Source organism: Suricata suricatta, chromosome 2 (genome assembly GCF_006229205.1).
Source record: "Suricata suricatta isolate VVHF042 chromosome 2, meerkat_22Aug2017_6uvM2_HiC, whole genome shotgun sequence".
Lineage (NCBI taxonomy): Eukaryota > Metazoa > Chordata > Mammalia > Carnivora > Herpestidae > Suricata > Suricata suricatta.
The window spans coordinates 131,781,014-131,803,881 of record NC_043701.1 but is presented as its reverse complement, the minus strand read 5'-3'; the positions used below and the strand labels follow the sequence as shown (position 1 = coordinate 131,803,881).

The window sequence follows — 22,868 nt, the reverse complement described above, 5'->3', positions numbered from 1 at the left end:
CTCGAGAACCAATAAATAAATAAATAGAATAAATAAAGATGAGAGCCGCTGCCCAGAGGCCCGATCCAAGCTGCGGGCAAGGGGAAAATGTCCCTTTCCTTTGCTCCCGGCAAAGAGGATAGAAAAAATTAGCGGCAGGAGGGGGAGAGCCTTGGGTACACAACCAGCGGCGATCGGGGTACACCCAGGTGAGAAGAGAGTCACTTCGAGCGTTCCAAGTCCAGGAAAGTTAGAGGAATCTGGCCGGCTCTCCTCTCCGCCCCGTTTTCCTCTTCAAGTATCTACAGAGTCCCGGAGGCGGTTCTGCGCTGTCGGTCCTTCTTGGTGTCTCGCGTCTCCCCGGGCGAGCCAGTTTCAGTCCCGGGACGAAGGGGCGCACATGGAGGACCCCATGGGCAGAGGTGGGTCGCGGCCGCTGCCGAGGAGCGTTGGGGCCGATTCCGGCGCCTCTGTAACTTGACACACTCGCTGCGGCTGGACGGATCGGATGAGCGATCCGTGCTACTTCCCAAACTAATCTCTCCCACCCCCCTCCCTCCTCCTCCTCCTCCCCTCTTCTCCTCCACCTCCTGCGGGGCCGATGGCTTGGATTTATTTATTTATGCAAACTCGCCCGGGGTGGGGGGCGTGGTGTGCTGGGCCCACTGCCCCAACCCGCGGGCCGGGAGCCCCTCTCCCGCGCTCCCAGTCCTCTTTGAAGTGACACTTAGGGTTATTTATAGGCAGGAAGGGGGTGTGGAGCGGAGCGGGGGCTTTACTTCTCTCCCTTTCTCCGGATTCACACCGAGGGCCCTCTTTGCCTTCCACCAAAGTCGTGGGGCCAGCCATCTCTCTGCTTTCTGACAAATTGGCAAAGGCAGCCTTTAGGATCCTCCAAAGAACCTTGGCTGAGTTATGGTCGGGCACCTAGACGGATCTCTAGATCCTGAGCCTGACGCTCGAACGCCTCTCTGCCACCATGGCCTCCACCCGACACAGGTCCAGGTGCCTCATTCCCTCCCACTCACCCCAAACCAGTCCCACCTCGGGCCCCGTAGTCCTGAGTCCTGCAGCTCTGTGGGGCCTTTGCTGGGGCCCGTTCCACCTACTACATCTTTAACATCTTTACTCTGGGGTGACAACGCAGCCTTGGGGAGGACAGAGAAATTGGCCTCCTTTTCTCTCTTTCAGGACGTAGACATAACAAGGCACAGGAGAATCAGACTGAGCAGCAAGGCTGAGTCCAAGGTATCTGAGAGTCAGGTCCCCATCCTTCCCCTTTCTGCCTGTCATTGAGCTGCGACCCATTCCATCCCACTGCTGTCAGACCAGCCTGCCCAACCCTCCCGGCCATCGAAGGTGAACTGTTCTCAAGCCCATGCGCAGTCAGACCCTCTCCATGCAGCAGTCCTTCCCTAGAGCTCACCTGCTCCCTTCTGCTGTCATTTCTTAGGCTCCAGTAGAAAAACCCTGGTGGCCTGAGGGCAGTTTGTAGTTCCCTCTCTTGTCAAGTCTCCCACTTGCAGTAACATTTGTATCCCAAGAGACCTTATCTCCCTGCTGCCTCTTGACATTCCTGCAAATGAGGTGGTGGGATTGAGCTCTTGGAGAAAGCTTACCTCCCAGGAACAATGGGCTGGGGCAAAAGGCTGGCCTTTGAAATGTGCAATGCAGATTGGGGTGACAAGAGGGTTGTGATTCCATTTTATGATAACAGGGTGTACCAACTTCACACTGTATATCCTGACTTGGTGGGGCCTGTTACATCATAGAGTCTCAGGGCACACCTGTAGCCCATTTAATAGACTAACATGGTAACTTAGTACTCATGTGATAAATGCTATAGCATTGCGGGCTTGGTCGGTCAGCCCCATGGGGGACTACAGGGATACCAAGTTATGCTTGGGAAAGCGCTGCTGGCCAGGGGTTTCTGGTCAGTGCAAGTTCTAGCATTTCCTTGGTGTGGGATGGTGGGTAAAGGGGCGTATGTTTCCCCATGCCGAGATGGGGGCCTCCCCGCAGCCACTCAAGTCAATCCCAGAGAGAACCCATGGGTGTTGACGACCACCAGGGGGCGCCAGAGAATTTCTGCACTGAAATGCCTACCAGAGATTAGGGGCTTGGATGCTCTACCCTCCCACCCCCACCTGGCCCCCAGGCTATTGGGGATAGAGGGACAGAACTGGGAGCTAGTTTCATTCCTTCCTTGTTCCACAAGCTGATCTTTCCCCTTGCCGGAGTTTAGGAGCCCTCAGGAATGCTCAGAGCTGGGCCATCCTCTGTAACTGGGAACAAGGAGGGGGTGCAATGCTACCATGCAAACCTCATGAAGGAAACTCCGGGGCTTCCAGAGGCATCTGGAGTCAGAGACACCTGGGTATCAGTCACAGTTGTGTCAAGCTTGGGAGGTAAGGAAAAGCACTCAAGAAAGGGCCGGGCACAGAGCAGGCCCTCCAAAATGGCATCCTCTTCTTCTTTGGGATTCGTGGTTGCTCATGCCAACTAAGATACAGCCGCTTCTGGGCTCTCCGTTGTGAAACAGAAAGAAAGTTCAATCCCAAGGGAAACCAAATGAGTCACAGCCTCCATTTTCCCATCCCTGAAAGCTGGGGGTGGCAGCTTGTAGGAGGCGGGACTCAGCCTGAGTGGGGGGTCTTATCCCCCCATGTCCCTTCCCTTCTCTGTAGACCTTCTGGGGAATTCTCCCTTCCAGTGAAGCATTGCTTACCACAGCCACAAGGTTACTGGGCTTATCTTGAACAGTCTTTCTGCAGAAGTGGGGGCTGGGACCTACAGACACCGGGCAGAAAAGACCCTACTTTCCAGGAGCTCAAAATCCAGCAAGGAAGATTAGATAAGTTCAAAAACAGCTGCCACGTAAGGCAGGACGGTGAAAAATCCACCACACAGTGCACAGGCCACAAGAAAGTGCTTTGAGGGTTCCCAGGAAGAAGGGCAGGGATCCTGCGGCTCAGGAAGAATTTCTTGTTTGCAGTAAGAAGTGGCTTTCAACATTAACCCAAAGAGTTTGACTTTGCTCTGTGGCCATGCATATAGCTCTAGAGAAAATAGATATTCTGGGTACCGGGATGGAAAGCTAAGGGGAAACGCCCCTATGCACACAGGGTGTACTGTTTCCAAAGTATTTTCTGTGTTTTTCTGCCTCCATGTATTTGCTCCTGCTGGACCCTCTGCCGGAAAGCCCACCCTTGGCTCACTGGCTCTGGGCACCTTAAAATCCGATTGTTTGCTCCAAGCCCGGTTTTAGCGTGCAGCCCCCACTACTCCTCTTCTCCCTTGTGGCTGTGACAGCATCGACCTCCGACTTCCTGAGACCCTTACTGTCCCCGCGAGGGAGACCCCACTGCCTCCTCTGCTTCTGTCTCTCCAGCCTGATTTTCAGTCCTTCCTGAAGACTCCTCTTCCTCTCCCTGTGTCAAATTTGGTAGTTACAACTCCTCTGGACAGTTACAGAGTCGCTGCTGGGCTGTGCTACCCACGTCAGAGTCACCCATAGAGGCCTTGGGAGTGTGGACACCTGCTGTTTTATCTCCTGAGCCTACTCTCACTTCTTCTCATAACTGTGGCTCAGTTTCCCTCAGGGACCTCCTTACTCTCAGTCCATGTGGCTCTGATGGGATTGACCCCATGCCTGGCTCTTAATCTTCTTTTAAAAAATTTTTTTAATGTTTATTTATTGGGGGGGGAGGGGCAGAGAGAGAGGGAGACAGAGAATCCCAAGCAGGCTCCAGGCTCTGAGCTGTCAGCAAGAGCCCCATGTGGGGCTCGAACCCACTAGCCGTGAGATCATGACCTGAGCCGAAGTTGGCCGCCCAACTGACTGAGCCACCCAGGTGCCCCCTTGTCTCTTACCTTCTAAGATTGGGAAGGGACAGCTATTTCTCCACAAAGGGCTTTCTAAGAGAGTGCCAACCAGGGATGCAGAAGGCATCTTGCCACAGTTCATAAAGATCTTGCCTGAAAATGAAATGAGTGTGGAGACAAGCAGAGATGCAGAGAGACTGAGTCCTGAAGATGATATTTAAACTCTTGGATCAAACTGTGCCTGAAGCTCATCCAGGCCTGCACTTTTCAATTACAGGAGCCAGATTTGCTTAAGCTAGTTTTAGTTGGGCTTCTTCTCAGAGCCCCACATCACAAATAGGGGCTCCCCACCTTCTAGAGCCAGAAGCTCTTTGTGGGGCACAGGGACTTCCAGCTCCCATCCTGTTTCTAGAAGTTCCCTGACAGATTGGGATGTGCATGCAGATTGGGACAGTCCCTGCGCTGAGCACTCCTCCTGGGCGAACATGTCCCTCCTGAGCTTTGGTTTCTGTCTCTCTGATGATGACTTTCCAGTGCAAACCCACAGCCCACAGCCAGCACTCCTCACCCACCTCCAGGTGCTTCCTGTCAGCTCCCTGAGGAGCTCTCCTCCCCACCACGTCGGTTCACACTGAGCATCCCCTGTCCCACCTTCTTCCGTTCCCCTGGCATGTGGCATTGGCATCATCATCCTCTGGCTCAGGCCGGCTGTGTACCTTCGCCTTCGCCCTTACCTCCTCCATCCAGCTGGGACCAACCACTGTCAATTCTACCTCCTTAGTTTCTTTCAGATCGGTTCCTCCTTTTGCATTCCTTTGCTTCCTCTGCCTGGCCCATGCCTAGCATACATGGACTCAACTTTCCTGCAGAGTGACCCCAACTGGGAAAATGAACCCAAGGAAGCCTGACCCAAGACCTGCCAGAACATTCCCCTGTGCACAGCACACTCCCTGTTCCTTATTTCTCTCTCAAGGTTTATGATCACTGCCACACCAGCACACCTCCAGCTCTGCTTCTGATGCCTGCACGCAGAGAGCAACAAGATAGAAGGGGCTTGGGTCCCTGGTGCCTTTGCCAGACAAGCCTAGACTTCCATGTGAAAGAGAAGTAACCTGTCTCAGCTGAGCCACAGATCAATTATTCTGGTCTGTCTCGTGTAGCCTAAGCCACGTCCCATGACCTGTGTCTGTCCTCTCCCAGAGGGTGTGGGCGTGGATGATGTTTATTTCTGTATGCTCAGCACTCGGCACAGCGAAATCACCCCAGAAATGGAGTTTGAATGAATGAATGAGCGAATGAATGGACGGATGGATGAACTCCAGTTCCCACTCTCTCAGCTATATTGCTTAACCTGGGCACCCCCTTCCTCTTATGTAAGATTTAGAGGTTGATGGGCAAGGAGGGGAAAGGAGAACTGGGAGGTATCAAGACCTTCCCAGCTCAAAAATTCACCCATTCGGTGAATATTTATGGAGCGCTTTCTCGTAAGAGGCCCCAAGCTGGTGTTGGAGACACCTCTGGGTACACGGAAGGCTGAGGCTTGTGGTGGAGGTTCCCAGGGACAGTGCTACAATGCGGTCATGGGGCGTGCTTGGGGAGCACAGAGGAGGAGCCGGTACTGGGCTTGGAGGGTGGGGCCTGAAGGACAAGCGGAGTTAGTCAGATAATCGGGTGTGTGGGGAGGGCTTGCCCAACAGAGGGGTCTGCCCGTGCAAAAGCCCAGAGGGAAGAAGGAGCATGGTGCTTTGGGGAAACTGTCAATGGCTCACCGGGCCTGAGCTACTAAGCCCAACAGAGAGAGGGCTTAGGATGAAGAGGTGGGGGGGGGGGTGCTGGGCAAGATAAGCGAGTAGGTTTTGTCCTGAGGGCAGAGGGGAGCCAGTGAGGGGCTGTGCCCCAGTGTTGAGAGCTACAGACCTGCAGTGGAGGCAGCCCCCCAAGGACATGACCTGAGCTCGGGCTTCAGGTAAAGCGAAGGTGAGCGAGGCAGTTCTCTTGGTCTCCAGCAGACAATTCTGGCTTTGTACAAGCTTCCAGTGAAATGTTTGCCCTGGTTAGAGTACAGTAGCATGCAGTGTCTCTGGGGAGAGTACTTGCGGGTTTGGGGGCCAGCCCGGGGCCCCTGCTTGGGGCTGCAGATCAGACATTTGGAAATGCCTTTCCCTGAGTCCCCACTTCCTTTCCACACAGCCACGCCAATCAGTTCCCTGGCTGTGGCTGCAGAGCAAGGGATGGGGGTCAAGGGCCAGGGGCTGCAGATGTGCGGGGGAGGGCCAGCCTGCCCAGGGGGCCCTGGGAGCCTTGTTAACTGGGGCCAAAACAAACTCTCTCATTAAGTAGAGAGCGAAGCCAGGTGCGGAGGCTGCACTGATGAAATCGCCGGGGGCGCCTTCAAGGCGACAGAAGGGCTTGAAGGAGTCTGGGTGCGTGCAGTTTCAGGCCATGAGCGACGTGTGCACATATGTGGGGCTGTGACTCCCCGCGGCCATCTATCCAGGCTCCCGCTGTGTGTGCGCGCCTTCATCTGCGCTTGTATTTTAGTGCATGTGCTGCATGCTCATTTCTGCGCACATGCACCGGACGGCACACGGAGGGGAATGCGCATGCCCTGGGTGTCCAGGGCTGTTCTACCATGCAGCTGGGTTGTCCCCAAGCCACTCCCAGTGTGGGTGTGGGTGTGCACCTGTGCACGTGCTTGGAAGGCGGCATGTGCCGACCTTTAGGTGTACACTCGGCTTTGGTCCAGGTGTGCACACAGGAACACGTGCGTGCTGCTAAGGAGTCGGGGACCTATCGTGTTTCAGAGTGGTAAGGGCAGTAGTAGCCGAGGGTGATGTAGCTGCATGACAAAGCTCCCCAAAACTTAGTGCCTTCAACAGGATGATTTACTATTTCTCACAATTCTGAGAGTTGCTAGGGTTCAGTGGAGCGGTTCTTCTGTTCCATGTTGCCGTGGCTGCTCTGTGGAAGCTTGGCCCGGGCTGGGCTGTGGGTGCAACATCCGGAGGGCTTCTCGTTCTCCAGCGGCCACTTGAGGCAGCTTCTCATCATCCCATGGTCCATCCTGAGCCTCTTTCCAGCATAATGACTGTCTTCCGAAGGGAGAGTTCCAAAAGGACATGTCCTGGTGGGCGAGGACTTAGGAAGCTTCTGCTTGTATGACACTTGCTAATGTCCAACACTTGGCCAAAACAAGTCAGATGGCCAAGGCGGGTTTGGAGTGGGAGGGAACTACCCAAGAACCTGAATCCAGGATGTATGCTCCCTGGGGAGGACATGTTTATATGTTCATCTTATCCTAAAATGCAGGATTTGGGGAATATGGCAAAGGCCAAGCCTAACTGTGTACCCTAGTGCCTAGACCCTTCCCAGACCTGCAGTTGGAGGCCCCAAACAGCCCAACGTGGTCTCAGGTGGTGCAAGAATAACTCAGCAGACATCTCCTCCCTGTCTCCTTCCATTGCTGGGCAAACACAGCTCTGGGACCCATTTTCTGCTCACTTGGAGGCTGTTCTGAGTGGTTTCAGGAGCTGCCACCGCCGTTTACTGGCAAGGCAACCTTGCAATCTTGCTGAATCTGGATTTTAAATCTGAAATATGGGGAGACACATTCCTATGTCCTAGGGCCATCATGAGGATTGGATGCATGGTGCATGCTAAGTGTTACGTCCGCCTTCAATATGAGACCATCATCGCCACTATAATAACTACAGAGAGGGGTGCCTGGGTAGCTCAGTCCATTAAGTGTCTGACTTCGGCTCAGGTCATGATCTCATGGGCTCAAGCCTGGCGTCGAGCTCTGTGCTGAGAGCTTGGAGCCTGGAGCCTGCTTCGGATTCTATGTCTCTGTCTCTCTCTGCCCCTTCTCCACTCATTCTCTGTCTCTCTCTGTCTCTTCAAAATAAAATAAATGTTAATATAAAATAACGACAGAAGTTGGGGACAGACAACACAGACCCAATCAGAGTTTACACCTCCTCTAGAACTCTGTGTCCCTGCAGCTGAGAGGTGGGACAGTGAAGGTCTCTGATCCATGAGTCGGTCCATACCTATGATTGAGCTCTTAGTGGAAGCAAAGCCCAGAGTCAGTGCTCATAGAATTTGTAATCCACTGAGACCTCTGTGGGGACCTAGTGCAGTACAAGGCTGCATGAGCTGAAGGCCAAACATGCAGGCAGATGAGTGACTTGGGACTTGGAGAAGAGGAGGTGGATGGAGCCTTGGAGTTGGAATAAAGATGCAGGAGGGCTTCCTGGAGAAGGTGAGTCCTAAGCAGGACCCTGGAACATGGCAGGTGGAGGAGCTGAGAGAACAGAGCGAGAGTTCCAAACTTTTGTGGTTGATTCTTGCCAGACAGGCATCATGTGATCTCCTGATCCCCAGCAGCCCCAACCATCTGTCTCATCCATCCTTTTCTTGTCAGGTGGCCTGGGTAGGGCGTCTTTGGTACACATACCAACACCCCCATTTCTGCACCATTGGCAGACATCACTAATCAGCTACAAAACACCAGTACACACACAGACACATGCACACACTACTTTGGTTTCTCAAAGAAGGAAGCTGGTTATCAATCAGTGGAGGTTAGTGCTTGGGGCGAAACCATTTTAATGACTCAGGTCGAGTTGAAATAAAGCACTGTCATTGAAGCCTTGAAACCTTTCCATGTGCAAACTGTGTGCCTTTCAGTGTCTTCACCTCTCTGGATCTCAGCCTCCTGCCAGGGGCAGCAGAATATTAATTCCTACTCAGGGGAACACGGGAGCCTCCAATGAGACCATGTGTGTGAGGCTCTAATACAGTACAAAATCCAGAAGAGATGATGATGACGGTCCTGCTGCAGGCAGATGTCAGAAACCATGAACAAATGTATCCATTCGGGTCCCATCTATAGCTTTTTGGAGGAAGAACAATCCATTGAGGAGTGGGAGTGGGGTGCAGACTCTCCAAGCTGTCTGCTGTGGACACACGGCTCGGAGTCTGGGGCTCAGAATCTGGGCCCCCGCGCAGGGACAGTGGGAGGACATCCCAAGCGTGTGCTCGGAGAAGCAGCCTGGGATTTGGGCTGTCCCTGATGGGGGAAGAGCTGTCAGAAAGGAAAGCAACTGCGGGTTAAGAGACAGATGTTTTTGTTTGATGACAGGCGGGTAAGGAAGTACACAATTCGTCTATGAAGCTGATCCCTGTTTACCAGCATCTGGAAACTGCAAGTTATGGTGTGGTGTCTCTGGCTGCTTTCCTGTCCCCCGCCCGCTCCCCACCCCCCACCAGCCACCCGCACCACCATGAACCTCTTCGTCTTGACTATGGGGCTCAGTGATCGAGTCTCCCCTTCGGAGCAGCTCTCCTGGTTTGAGCCAGGGACCTTCCCTACTCCTTACCCAGAAGAGACTCAATAAATTCCCCAAGGCTTCACTAGCATATGGCACCTGCAGAAATGGCACAGAGAGGTCAGAGTGTGGTCCAGGGTCACACAGCACACTAGTGCAGAGCCAGATCTGGGCCCAGTCTCTTCCCTTCCAGGCATCACACAGCCTCCGTGTTCAAGCTGAGCCCCATGTCTGGACTGCAGGCAAAAGCCCATCAATCCAGAGGGGGCTTTGCCCTCCCTACAGAGTTTTTCCTACTTCTAGTTCCTTCTCCAGCAGGAGCTGTGAAAGCAGTATTGCCTGGCACATGTATTTCTGTAAACCTCATTACAAGGGCCTTTTTCTCCCTTTTTATTTTTTTCTAAAGGTTTTTGCTTTTGTTAAAGTTATTTCAGAAGTTGGAGAGAAAAATGCCCTGTTTGTCTTTCCTATACACCCCACCCTCCATCAGGAAATGAGGGGTCTTGCTTACTTTGAGCAATCCATTTCTGACATAAGATCGCTTCTGACAGTTGGGTCTGCTGTAGATGTATTAATGTGAGTCTTCCCTCCACTGTATAAGGCTCTGGAACAACATCTGGAAACAGATGTTTGCTTGGAGATGGAGCAGGAGCAGGAGGCACTGGGCCAAGTGCGAGGCCCAGGCCCCCGGGAAGGGGGACAGATGTGTTGAAGGCTGTGGCAGGCTGTGGGTGATGGGCTAGTGTGGGAGCCACCTCTGGGCTGGGCACCGGGGCTTGTCACACTGGGCCTGCCCAGGGATTAAGGACAGTGCTGCAGAGGTATAGGACTCTGTTCTCACAACCCCCCTTTTTGCTCCCATCCTGTGGCCAAGGGATAGGAGTCCAGCTCTGTGAACATGCCACCTTTCTTATTTCCCAGAGATGGGAAATTCCTGAAAGGCTGGGGACTTCATCAAATTCAAATTCGCTGAGGTTTCAAATGTGAAGTTCAGAGCTTAGCACATTATAATTCTCAGGAAAAGAGTAATGATGGTGGAGGCAATGGTGGAGGTGATGACGATGATGGTGGTGGTGATGGTGGTGGTGATGGTGGTGGTGATGGTGGTGGTAGCGATGGTGGTGGCAGTGGTGGCAGCAGTGATAGTGGTGATGATAGTGGTGGTGGTGATGGTGATTATGGTGGTGATAGTGATGATGGTGGTGCTGGTGGTGATGGTGATGGTGGTGATGGTGGTGGTGGTAGAGGTGGTGCTGGTGGTGATGGTGGTGGTGGTGGAGGTGGGGCTGGTGGTGATGGTGATGGTGATGATGGTGATGGTGATGGTGATGGTGGTGATGGTGGTGGTGGGGGTGGCCATGATGGTGGTGGTGATGGAGGTGGTGGTGGTGGTGGGTCAGTGATGGTGGTGGTAGCAGCAGCGGTGGTGGACGTGATGATGGCAATGGTGGTAGTGATGGCGATGATGGTACCAGAAGTGCAGATGGTGGTGGTGGTGGGGGTAGTTATGGTGGTCATGGGGGAGGTGGTGGTAGTAAGTGAGGGTAGGTGAATGTGGATACTCACCAAGTTTCTTCCAATTGCCATGTCTGCACTCAGCACATGACTAAGCTGGGCCATTTGCAAGAACACATGTATCTTGCCACTGTGATTGGCCCAAAGGATGACCAAGCTGTGCCAATCAGGGACCTTCTCTGGAGTTTTCCAAACTACTTGGGAAGATGGAGAGTCTTTTACTTTAAGCCACTATGTAGTAAGGATAGAAATCCTTGGCTCACTTGGAGAGGGGCCTGTATGCAGAAGTAAAGAATTAAATGAACAGCAGGGATAAGAGATAGAGGGAAGGAAAGCATCCTTTTGGCTTAGTTATCCTTGTGATGCCCTTGCCCTTTTGAGTTTGGGTGTGTAAACCCCCATCTCTCCTTCTCTCTTTTTATCACTCTCCTCCTCTCTCTGTCTCTCTTAAGCTAGTTGACTTGGTTTTCTGCCACTTGCTATGAAAGGGTTCTGACTGACGGTGAGCAGAAGGGGATCATGGAGGTGGGAAGATGATCATGAGAGGAAGCCTACAGTGATGACAGTAGAGATGAAAATGGCAAAGACAACATCAGTCACGGAAATGGCTATGGTGATGAGATGGTGCTGCCAAGAATAGAGGGAGAGGTGTTCATGGTTTGCAGTAGATGTGACATTGGCAGGAATGATGTTGGTGATGATGGAGGTGGTCATATGACCGATCACAAGAGTCATGGTGGAAATGCTATAGCTTTACCACCTTAATATGGTTTATGTCTGAGAAACACAGATCCAAAAGATCCAAGAAAGCACCATAAAGAAAGGATGGGTGAAGGAGGACACATTTTTCCATAAAGTCAGGTGCTGTCCTTTTTCTTAACTAAATAAATTCTAGCTAAACCTGGACCTGGAGACGAGGGCTGCAGATGGTACCCCATAGAACTTCATAACTGTATTGGAATCTTCTGGAATAGAAAGACCCAGGGTCCCCAACCAGGTCCTTTTGAGAATTCTAGTTGCCTCCAAGGCTTTAGGCATCAGGCAAGATGAACTTGGGGTAGGACAGCAAACATTAAAAAGCACTGCATCTTGGGTCTGACCACTTGCAGTTTAACTATGTGTGTCTGTGACCAGTTCATCATGGTCCACTTGGTGAAAAGTTACTTCTAGAGAATAATAGCAACTAATTTTTGTTAAGCATTTCCCACGTGCCAAGGACTGTTCTATGTGCTTTATATAGAGCACTTTGCACAATGAGACCCTCACAACTGTACATATTTCTATCTCCCATTTAACAAATGAGGAAACTGATATGCAGCGAGGTTGTACAGCTCACCCAAAGTCACAGTTAGGGAAGGCGTGGGAGGGTGGCAAGGATGCCATGCAGTCTGAGCTCCAGGTCCCATCCCTCTGGGAAATGTGCTCAGGATGAGTAGAAGCACCAGGAACGCTTCTGGTCCAATCCCTTCACCAGGGCCTCCCCTTTGATACCATTCTATCCAAGAAAGCATTTTCTAGAGGGAGGGCCCAAGGTCAATGGGGACAAAGTGAAGTTCTGTGGGTGGCATGGAAAAAGCCACCTGCTTTAAGGGATTGCCTGGTCATGCCATTTCCATGTGGGAAGAATCTCTGATGGAAGAAGCTGGGTCATTGGGAAGACTCCCACCTCTTCCTTGAGGCTTAGTTTCTTCTCAATAGAGGGTTCTTGCCAGCAATAATGAGCTCTACAGTTTCTGCCTCAGGCATATGACTGTGGCTTTGGGGTCAGACTTTGGGGTATATAATTCTCACTTCACCACTTTGGGTTGCTAACTACTTCTCCGAGGCTTGACATTCCCCCTTGTAAGGTGTGGACAAGAATTCTGAATTCCCACTCTTACTGAGAGCGTTCAAAGCGTAAAGTGCCTAGCCCAGTGCCCGGCGCATAGTAAGTACTCAATAAATGTCAGCCAGTTATTAGAATAGACCTCACTCTTCTTTGTTCATTTGTTCTTCTTTGTTCACTCTGCTTCTCATTCATGAGCAAGATTTCCATTCAACTCTAAGGAAAGATTTCTGTTCTGCTTTCATAGGAGGGAAGAATCCAGTGGCTAAAGACACCCAAACCGGACTTTAGTATAAGAGGTTCAGTACTGGCCCTTCAGCTATCTCCCTCCCCCAGAAATTACAGACCCTGTAAGCAGTACTTTAAAAAATAAACACATGTCATTTCCACAATGGAAATTTTTCTTAAAAAAAAAAATAAGCGAAACATTCGCCTGCTGTTTCCCTCCGCCAAGCAGAACTAAGATAAATGAAGCCTTTTACACACACGAAGGTCCTGCCCCTACCCTGATGTGGTTTGGGCTTTGTTGGAGAGGCTTCCGCAGCCTTGGAGGGAGGACCCAACCCGGGTGCCCCTGGGAGGCCTATGGGGGGCTCTGCAGAGCGCATATCCTCTTTTGGGTTGGGGGAGTGGGCCACTCCCTTCCTTTTAGTTTTTTCCTTCTCCGCAGTGCCCCCTGCAGGCGGCCAAAGCACTGCACTCATCACCCTATCCGTTTATCTGTGGTTGACCCCTTGTTGGGCACCCACTCCACCCTGAGTCCTCTGCAGATGAAAATACTTGTCCCAGATCACCCAGCCAGTAAATGGCAGAGTCAAGACTAGAAGGAAGGCTTTGATTTCCTGGCCCAGCTTCCTCCCACACCTGTCACTCCCTCTGCCCACTCAAAGCACCAGCTCCAGAAACTCTGGCATCAATGTGTAGGTCTGGGCGTTGGTGAGGAAACCTGAATCGGGAGTCAAAAGCCACGGGCTCTGTCCTACCTCACTTTCTGCCCTCTGCATCTTTTCCGCAGAAAGGGGTAAAGCAGCCTACCACCTGGGTTTGTTGAAGCACGAAGGTCCCTGTGCAGAGGAAGGACACAGTACATACTTTCACAAATTTGTATCACAAGAAACCATTATCCTTTCACACAGAATGATGTCAGGTATTGATGAATGGATCTGGCTATTCTGAATTTCCTGCCACTTTTTGTTTTTTGCAATGAACATTTATTGCTTCGTTAAAAAAATGTTTAAATAAAATGCAAACAAGATGTCTGTCTTTTCCCACTACATTTCCTTTCCTAGCACTCTTATATGGACACGTCCATGGGCTGCCCAAACTTGGAAACAGCTCAAAACTGTTTTGAGTGAATCTGAATGCTTTGGGTTGCAAGTGATAGAAAGTCTCACCTATGGGGTAACGCAACCCACCCCCAGGAGCTGGTGGGAGCTCCAGGGACAGATTTTCTTTGTGAAGGGCAGGGCCCCTTAGAGTGCTCCCCGGGGAGGGGCCTGTGTCTTCAGGGGGTAAATAAAAGTCTCACCCAAACTACCAAGAACTATAAAGTGGACTCACATAATTGAAAAATCCATATCCAGATCTGGCTTCAGGTGATGTTTGATCTAGAGTTTAATAACATCACTAAGGCCTCAGTTTCTCTCTTCCCCTTCTCTCTCCCTTCCCCCATACCTCCATCCTTTTCTTTCTCTCTTTCTTTCTTTCTTTCTTTCTTTTCTTTCTTTCTTTCTTTTCTTTCTTTCTATCTTTCTTTCTTTCCTTCTCTCTCTCTCTCTCTCTCTCTCTCTCTTTTCGTTCCTTCCTTCGTACCTTCCTTCCTTCCTTCCTTCCTCTTCCTCTGTCTCTTTCTTCCTCTCCAACTCCTGCTTCTTCTGCTATGGGGCCCTCAGTCTCACTTTCCTTGTGGTCCTAAGATGGGTGCCTACGACTCCCAGGGCTACATGCTTTCTCATTCATATCCTGCTAGGCAGAAAGAGCATCTTAGCATTATCAGCAGGAGTCTTGAGAATCATTCTAATTGGACTAGCTCAGGTCACATGCTCTCCCCATCAACCAATCCTGGTGGGCAGGAGGATGGCCTGTGCTAACTGGGTTCTCCCAAGTATGGAGTGAGGCTAAAGTGCTATTTCCTGAATCACTATCCCCAAACAGAAAATAGGGCTACTGGGAAGAACAGTTGGGTCCTGGGAGGCAACCAAGAAGTGTCCACATGATTCATGGTGTTGTGGATCCCATAACATCTTTATTGGTAAATCTAATAATAATAATAACAACAAATTAAAAAATTAAATAGCACACTCACTTTTGTGATTTCTCAAAACTGATGTAGAGATGTGGATGTTTCTAGGACTCCAACCATTCTCTCATGCAGCATGGATTATGGGCTGTTACGTATGTGGTTCTCTCTCTGGTTGTATGATGGTACTTGTTTTTATTACAGTTCATGATCCACATGGGTCGAGCACTCCAGATTTCCTCTGGGCAATGGCTTGTTTTTTCCACTGTCCATCGACATGATCTGGTTTTTTCTTTTTTAATGTTTTATTTATTTTTGATACAGAGAGAGACAGAGCATGAGAGGGGGAGAGGCAGAGAGAGAAGGAGACACAGAACCAGAAACAGGCTCCAGGCTCTGAGCTAGCTGTCAGCACAGAGCCTGATGCAGGGCTCGAACCCACGAATGTGAGATCTGACCTGAGCTGAAGCCAGAGACTTAACCAACTGAGCCACCCAGGTGCCCCCATTGACATGATCTGAATGAGATATGTGATCCAGGTTGACCTGGTGGGACCATGTGACCTAGGATTAGTAGCACAGGGCAGTTCTACCTTTTTTGGCTTTGGTGATTGGTTCCAGGAGAAACACATGACCCAATCTGAGCCAAGGACTGCTAGGCCCAGGAGCTTATTTCTCAAAACTGGGGGAGGAAAAGCTCTTTTCTATTGAGTTTGAATCTAGGAAGCTATCTCCTGGAATTGCTGTCGGCCATCTTGCCACAACTTGGAGCTGGAGAACAAAGACAATCAGAAAAGGATAGCTCTGAAAAACAGACATGGACCAAGACGGCTTCCTAGTGACAGTCTGAAACCCTGGAACAAGCTGTACCTGAAGCTAGCACCATCTTGGATTTTCATCAGGGATATGTTCCAAAAATTCTCTTTTTTGGTCAAGCCTGATGAGTTGGGTATTCGGTCACTGGCACTCCAAAGTGTCCTAACTGGCAGAGCGTATGTTTGACTTACCCCATCCCCACGCACCTTGGGCTAAAAGCTTCTGAGGTATTTTATGCAGAACCCAGACTTTCAATGAGGAAGCTGTTTCCCTGCCAAATGCTTCCTCCTGGGGGTGTTGAAACATGAGGCCTGTTAAGAAGAAAAAACATTTGTCTATAATGGGTCCCAGTCATGTGGTCAGGCCATCATCGCTGCGGTCATTACTGTGAAGTGTTGAAGAAAGAGGTGCTCTGGAGGGAACAGAAGAGAAAGGCAAGCAAGGGCCACCCTGACCAAAGCATCGCTGGGGGAGCTATGGGCCACTCCCTGTGGGAGATTAAGCCTGGCTGTTGGGAACGTTTCCCAAGAGACCGTGCCTGGCTTCGCTGCAAATTCCTACACAAGCCCTTCCTCAAATGGCTAACTGCTCTGAAGAGCTTTGCTGTGTATTTTTCATTCCACATGAATTTGCTCTGCCCGCCTGTCCCAGCTAGCCAAGTTTAACCCGACAGACACATTCTGGCAGAATTCAAGTTAATGGATTCTCCTAAGTGCACAGACTATGTGTCAACCATCTCTCTGTGTAGCTTTGATTGTGTTGATTTAGCAGATGTCACGACGCATCTTCCGCGGCCCGGATCGGGTTGGCTGGGGGTCCTTGGTGAGCACTGATGTGAATTAGGTTCACCCCTCATGCCCCAGAGAGCTCAGAGCTGGGGGAGGGGAGAATAAGGGCACTTGACTTGACGGCTGGGGCTGGAGCCCTGAGAATGTGGAGGAGAGAGGCTGCACGGCTGCCTTGGCACTTACCCTGTGGCGGTGGGAGACCCTTACACCAAGGAGAGGGGAGGCTCTCCAGGCCAGGGAACAGCCCGACAGAGACACAAGTAATTCAAAGCCACATGCTCATCTTTCCTCCCATCTTTTTTAGGCTCTGTTTCCGCATCTGAAGCTCAAAGGAGGTTCTGAAAATACCATACTCAAGCGGTTAACTGTCAACTGAGACTTCACGTCACGCTGTGGCCCCTATCCTTAATTAAGGTCTTGCTGTTTTGGCCAGGGCTCTCCTTTCTCTGGGCCAATCTGACAAGCTCAAAGCAAAGCCAAGAATGGCATGCCTTATAGCATCGGGTGGTTTCTAAAGCAGCCCACTGCCTGAGAACCCGCTGGCAAATATCAAAGCTACAAACTCCCTCAGTCACAAATTGGCCGCATTAGTTCATGAGCTCGTGGTGGTTACCATTTCCATGTTGTAGGGGATTGGCTTTTGAGTGCAAGGGATTTGGAAAGAAGGGAGGAAAGGATCTGTTTCCAAAAGGCAATGATGGGGCGGGGATGGACGCATGGGCTGCATGAAGACGTGGCGCCGAAAGGAGAGGGGTGAGAAAGAGGGTGGGGCAGACACAGGAGCTCTGTCTGGGAGCATAGACGCTGGTGACTTATTGGCAGCTTAGTAGCTCCGCTGTGGGGCTGTGGGGCTTGGGACCACCATCCAACCTCTCTGTGCCTCCCTTAGGAGAAATAAGAAAATGGTGGGTGATGACATATTAGTGAGCAGATACTGCATAACAAATCATACGAAGCTTAGTGGTTTAACACCACAAAAATGGATTCTCTCCAGTAGTTTCTGCAATTCAGGAACTCAGGACTGGTTTGGCTGGGCAGGTCTAGCTCGAGGTCGCAGGCAGATGGAGGTTGGGGGGCGGTCCTCACCTGGAAGCTCGAGGGTCTGCTTCCATGGTACTAGTGGCTTTTGATGGCAGGACTCGGCTCCCTCTGTGTAGCATCTCCGCAAGGCTGCTCCATCCGCAGGATGTGGCTGCCGCCTTCCCCCTGTCAGGGCTCAAGAGACCGAGGTAGGTGCTACAATGCCTTTTATGATCCACCCTTGGAAGTCACATACTGTCACTTCTGCTCTGTTCCATTTGTCACACAAGTCAGTCCTAATTCACTGTGGGAGGGGACCACCAAAGCAGTGGAGAGGCCAGCTGGCACAGGGCTCCCACCAGCCCCCACGATGCATGACCCTCCCACATGCAGGAGTAACTGACTGATTCGCAGGGCCCCACAGAGACTCACTCCCCACAGTGTCAGCTCCAAGTCCGGCATCTCATCATCTAGAGCAAGTACAGGGTAAGTCCTCTCAGCTGTAGTTCTGTATTCAGTTCCGTTAATGATGAAGGGGCTTCAAGAGTCAGGAGGGACCTGGGGGACAGTGGGGTGGGACGCAAGGATAGACAGATTATAGGCAAGGAAAGGAGCACAGTCTGGAAGGGGGAAGTGGCAGAAGGGGAAAAAACCTTGGTTAATATTTCAAAACACTAACCTGAGGTATCATCAAGGCTCCCCTGAAATTTGGAGACATTGAAGTGACCTGTAAAGGTAATGTCACCAGTCACAGAGAGATCCAAAATGAGGATTTGGGACCTCCTTCTAGACACCCAACTACAGTGTCTGGTCACGCATAGGGATGATGGGAAAACCTGCATAACTGCCAAGCTGAGTGGACTGTCCTGGGAGAGGAAGGACCGAAGTGGTTGCCATGAGCTGCCTGGTCCGCATCTAAGCACTTTGAGAACGTGGAAGGCAGGTGCTGAGCCAGGTCACAGCCGACTCGAGGAGCACAGTTTTCTTAGAGGAAGTTTGGAGAAGGCAACTCCGGTGAGGGGTCAGAGAACCCTGTATTATGAGGGACTATGAAGAACCAAGGAAAATTTGGGATGCCTGGGTGGTTCAGTCATTTGATCTTGATCTTGGCTCAGGTCATGATCTCAGGGTTATGGGTTGGAGCCCAGTGTCGTGCTCCACGCTGATCATGGAGCCTGCTTGATATTTTCTCTTTCCCTCCATCTCAAAATAAACAAATAAAAATTTAAAGACACAAGGAAGATTCATTCTAGAAGAGAAGCATCTCTGAAGGCTCTCAGGGAGCAGGGTGCAGAGCACTTATTTTGGGACTCTCTGTAGGAGCCGAGGGACATAGGGAGTCAGATTTCAGCCCTGCTGGAGGGAGGACCTAAGGATTTGTCAGAAGATAGAAAGACTCTTCCCAAAGGTAGTGAGTTCCCTGTCAGTGTGATGATGAAGCAGAGGATGGATGAACATTAATGGTAAGACAGACCCTTGGGTGGAATATCCAATGAGACCTCGAAGGTTCCTGTCTTCTGAGATGTCATGATTCTTCCCTGCCTCTGAGTTCTGGTATCTTCCACCTTCATTCACTTCATTCCCACTAATCCATACCTCAGGGTAATTTAGACAGGTGCTGTCTGAAGGCATTGGCAACTGTGAAAAATGAGAGATAGAATGTGAAATTGGATCACAAGGGAAGAGCTTGCCCTGCAGATGAAAGCAGGCTATTTCCAAGACTTCCTTCATATGTAAGAAATCACCCTAGTAATTGACATCATTGTCCACTCCCAGTTCATTGTTCACCCAGACCTTGCCTCCCACTCTTTCTGAGAAAATCGAGGCCATCAGGTACGAGTTCTCAATTCCCAGGCATCCTCACCCTCATCTTTTGCACCAGCCAGACTCAGCCTGCTTCCCTGACTGCAGACTCAGAGGATGAGCTATCTCTCTGTTCAAAGCCAACCACTCCACCTGTGTCTTTGACCTCCAATTCTCCTGCCTCCTCTGAGAGGCTATGCCATCAGTCATCCTTCCTTCTCTTGAATCGTCACATCTCCCAGTCATTGGCTGCTTCTCTTCTGTCTAAAAATAGACTCAGGCCTTTCGTATCCAAAAAAACCTAAATCCTGCCATATGTGCTGCTAGCTTCTGTCTAAAACTCCCTTCTCAGGGCGTCTGGGTGGCTTAGTCGGTTAAGCATTTGTCCGACTTTGGCTCAGGTTGTGATCTCACAGTCTGTGGGTTTGAGCCCCGTGTCAGGCTCTGTGCTGACAGTTCAGAGCCTGGAGCCTGTCTTCGAATTCTGTGTCTCCCTCTCTCTGCCTATCCCCCACTCATGCTCTGTTTCTCTCTGTCTCAATAATAAATAAACATAAAAAACTCCCTTCTCCTCTTCTTATCCAACCTTCTCAAAAAAGTCATCCATTCCTGCTGTTCCCCCATTGCTCACCACCCACTCATACTTTAATCCACTGCAAACTGGTCAACTGATGTTGCTCTTCATTACTCCTAATGTTTTAATGACCCTGACTAGCAAATCAAATGGATGTTTTTTGATCCTCAACTATCAAACACTGCTCTTCTGGAACGTTCTCCCTTGGCCTCTGTGATATCACCTCATCTCGTTCGTTGACTTATTTGTCTCTTTCAAGGGCTCTGTGGTAGCCAGTCTTCAAGATGGCCCTCTAAGATTCCCACTTTCTGGAGTTTACCTTGCATAGTCACCTACCACATTGTACCAGGGTTGGACAGCACGACTGAGAAGAATATGGCCAAAGTAATGATATGTCACTTCTGAGATGGATCATAAAAGACTGTGTGGCTTCAGTTTTGCTCTTTCTCTCATCCTCTGTCTTGGGTCACGTTCTCTGGCAGGATCCAGTTGCCATATATTGTGGACCCCCAGGTAGCCTGTGGAGAGGCCCAGTTTGCAAGGAACTGAGGCTTCTGGCCAATAGTCAACAAAGAATTGAGGACTTCAACCAATAGCCATATGAGTGAGCCTTCTTGGAAGTGATCCTCTAGCTCAAATCAAGGCTTGAGATAATGCAGATCCAGCCAACAGCTTGACTGCAACCTCATGGGAGACCCTAAGTCAGAACCACCCAGCTAAGCATTTTCCAGATTCTTGACCTTCAGAAACTATGAGAAAATAAATGTTTGTTTCTTTTATTATTATTAAAGTTTATTTATTTATTTTGAGAGAGAGAGATACAAAGAGAAAGAGAGAGAGCATGAGCAAGGGGAGGGGCAGAGAGAGAGGGAAAGAGAGAATCCCATGCAGGCTGTCAACATAGAGCCCAATGTGGGGCTTGCTCTCACAAACTGTGAGATCATGACCTGAGCTGAAATCAAGAGTCATATGCTTAACCACCTGTGCTACCCAGGCACCCCTAAATGTTTGTTTCTCTAAGCTACTAAATTTTATGGCAACTTGTTACTCAGAAACTAAAAAGGGTCCTTTTCCCTGACCCCATAATAGAGCTCCATGGAATGCTGGTGTTCTGTGGAATTCTACTCTGCATGACCTCATTTCTTCCTCTTGGTCCTGCTGGAAGGGGGTAAACCTTATGGGTTGCCTATCCAGTGGTTATCCCACACACCTTACTTCCCTCCTGCTGGCAGAATCCACTCCCCATAATTGGGGCTGAAAACACCAGATACTTATTTACCAGCCTCCCTTGCAGCTAGAGTATAGGTACAAGATCTAATTGTGGCCCAAGACCCTGAGGAATAGTCTGCCATGTGCTCTTAGAAAGGTTTATTTTCCTAATAAAAAGAGGGAAATTAATGAAAGGCTCTTTTTTTTTTTTTTTTTTTGCCTTCAAGTTCTTAAAAGTCATGTGAAGCATGATGCTTGGAGCTATAATGTCTATCATTCTGGGAAGTGCCTTTGTTCCCATTATTCTCCTTGACCACAGTGACAGTGAACACTGGAGAAGATGTCCTCCTTGGGGGCTAAGCAGTTTTCCCAGCCTGTTTCCTGCTTGTAGAATTTTTCAAGCCTAGGAGTTCAACCTTAAACAGTCCTAGGCCTTTTAGGTCCAGGATTGTGATTTTTGCCCCCAGTACCACCCACTTAAAGAGGTAGCAAGCTTCTTTTTTATTCTGGACAACTCCATGTACCAATAACCACATCATAAGTTTTTATCCTAGATATTCATTTCAAATTGGCTGAATTTCTTTCCTCTCTTGTCCTGACTTCCTTCAAGCCACTAAGTTTGAGGGCAACTTATCACAGGTAAGTTGAGTCTGATGAACTTAGATAGGAGAGCCCTTCTTCCAGTCTCTTTCCTCTGAGTCAATCCATCCAGTTGAAAATTTGGCTTCTTGTCTCTTCAGAGTTTTGACAATGGATATACAGCCATGCCATTCATTTGATAGTTGCCACAGGCGAAGATTTTTTTCTGGCTGTATTTAAGGGGATTTTTGCTTCATCGCTGGTTTTTAGTAATTTGACTATGATGTGCCTTGGTGTGGTTTTCTTTGTGTTTATCCTGATTGAAATTCATTGAGTTTCTTGAATCTATGGGTTTATATTTTTCATCAAATTTGGGAACTCATTAGTCATTTTTTTAAAAATACCCACAGTCTTTTCCTGGGACTCTAATTACAAATGTGTATGACCATTTGTCCAACAGATCACTGAAGATCTGTTATATTTTCTCTGATTTTTTCTCTCTCTGTGCTTCAGATTATCCTGTCTTCAAGTTTCACTGATATTTTTCTGTCATATCTAATTTGTTATTTAGACTATGCAGTGATTTTCTCACTTCATATATTGTATGTATTATCAGGATTCCCCAGAGACACCGAACCAATAGGAGCTATCTCTATCTCTATATCCATTTATCCAAAGTGAGATTTATTATAAAGAATTGATTCACACAATTATGGATGCTGATAAGTCCTGTGACCTGTTATTGGTAAAGTGGGAAAAACCAGTGGCCTTAGAACCAGGAGTGCTGCTGATGGTAGAAGCCTCAGTCCAAGGGCAGGAGAAGACCAATGTCTTAGCTTAAGCAGTCAGGTGGAGAGAGACCATTCAATAATTTTTCATCTTTTTGCTCTATTTGGACTTTCAATGGACTGAATGATGGCCACTCATATTGGGGAAGGAAATGTGCTTTATTCAGCTCACAAATTCAAATGCTAATCCTCTCTGGAAACACCCTCACTACCACACACAGAAATGTTTAATGAGATATCTGGGCATCCTCTGACCCAGTCAAGTTGACATGTAAAATTTACCATCACTTTGTATTTTCAGTTCTAAAGTTGCATTTCACGCTTCTTAACAATATGTTCATTTATTTTCTCATTATTTTCATATTTTCCTTGACATACCTGAATCTACTTGGAATGGCTGTTTAAAATTCTTGTCCACTAATTCTATCACATCTGTCATGCCTGAGGTGATTTCTATTCACTGACTTTTTTTCTTTTGGTTATGAGTGTCATTTCTTTATCTCTCATATGTAGGGATTTTTGATTAGAAGACGGACATTTTGAATATTACCTTCCTGAAAGCTGAATTTTGCTATTATT

General features: G+C 49.4%; 1 protein-coding gene across 1 annotated transcript in view; it reads right to left on the bottom strand.

Moving 5' to 3' along the window:
- COL13A1 (collagen type XIII alpha 1 chain) overlaps positions 1–4,547 on the bottom strand; it is a 147,168-nt gene extending 142,621 nt beyond the window's left edge. Inside the window, exon 1 of the mRNA XM_029919700.1 lies at positions 4,456–4,547. Within this exon, the coding sequence (XP_029775560.1) occupies positions 4,456–4,547 (92 nt within the window). The remainder of the gene's footprint in view (positions 1–4,455) is intronic.
- Positions 4,548–22,868: the final 18,321 nt, after the last annotated feature.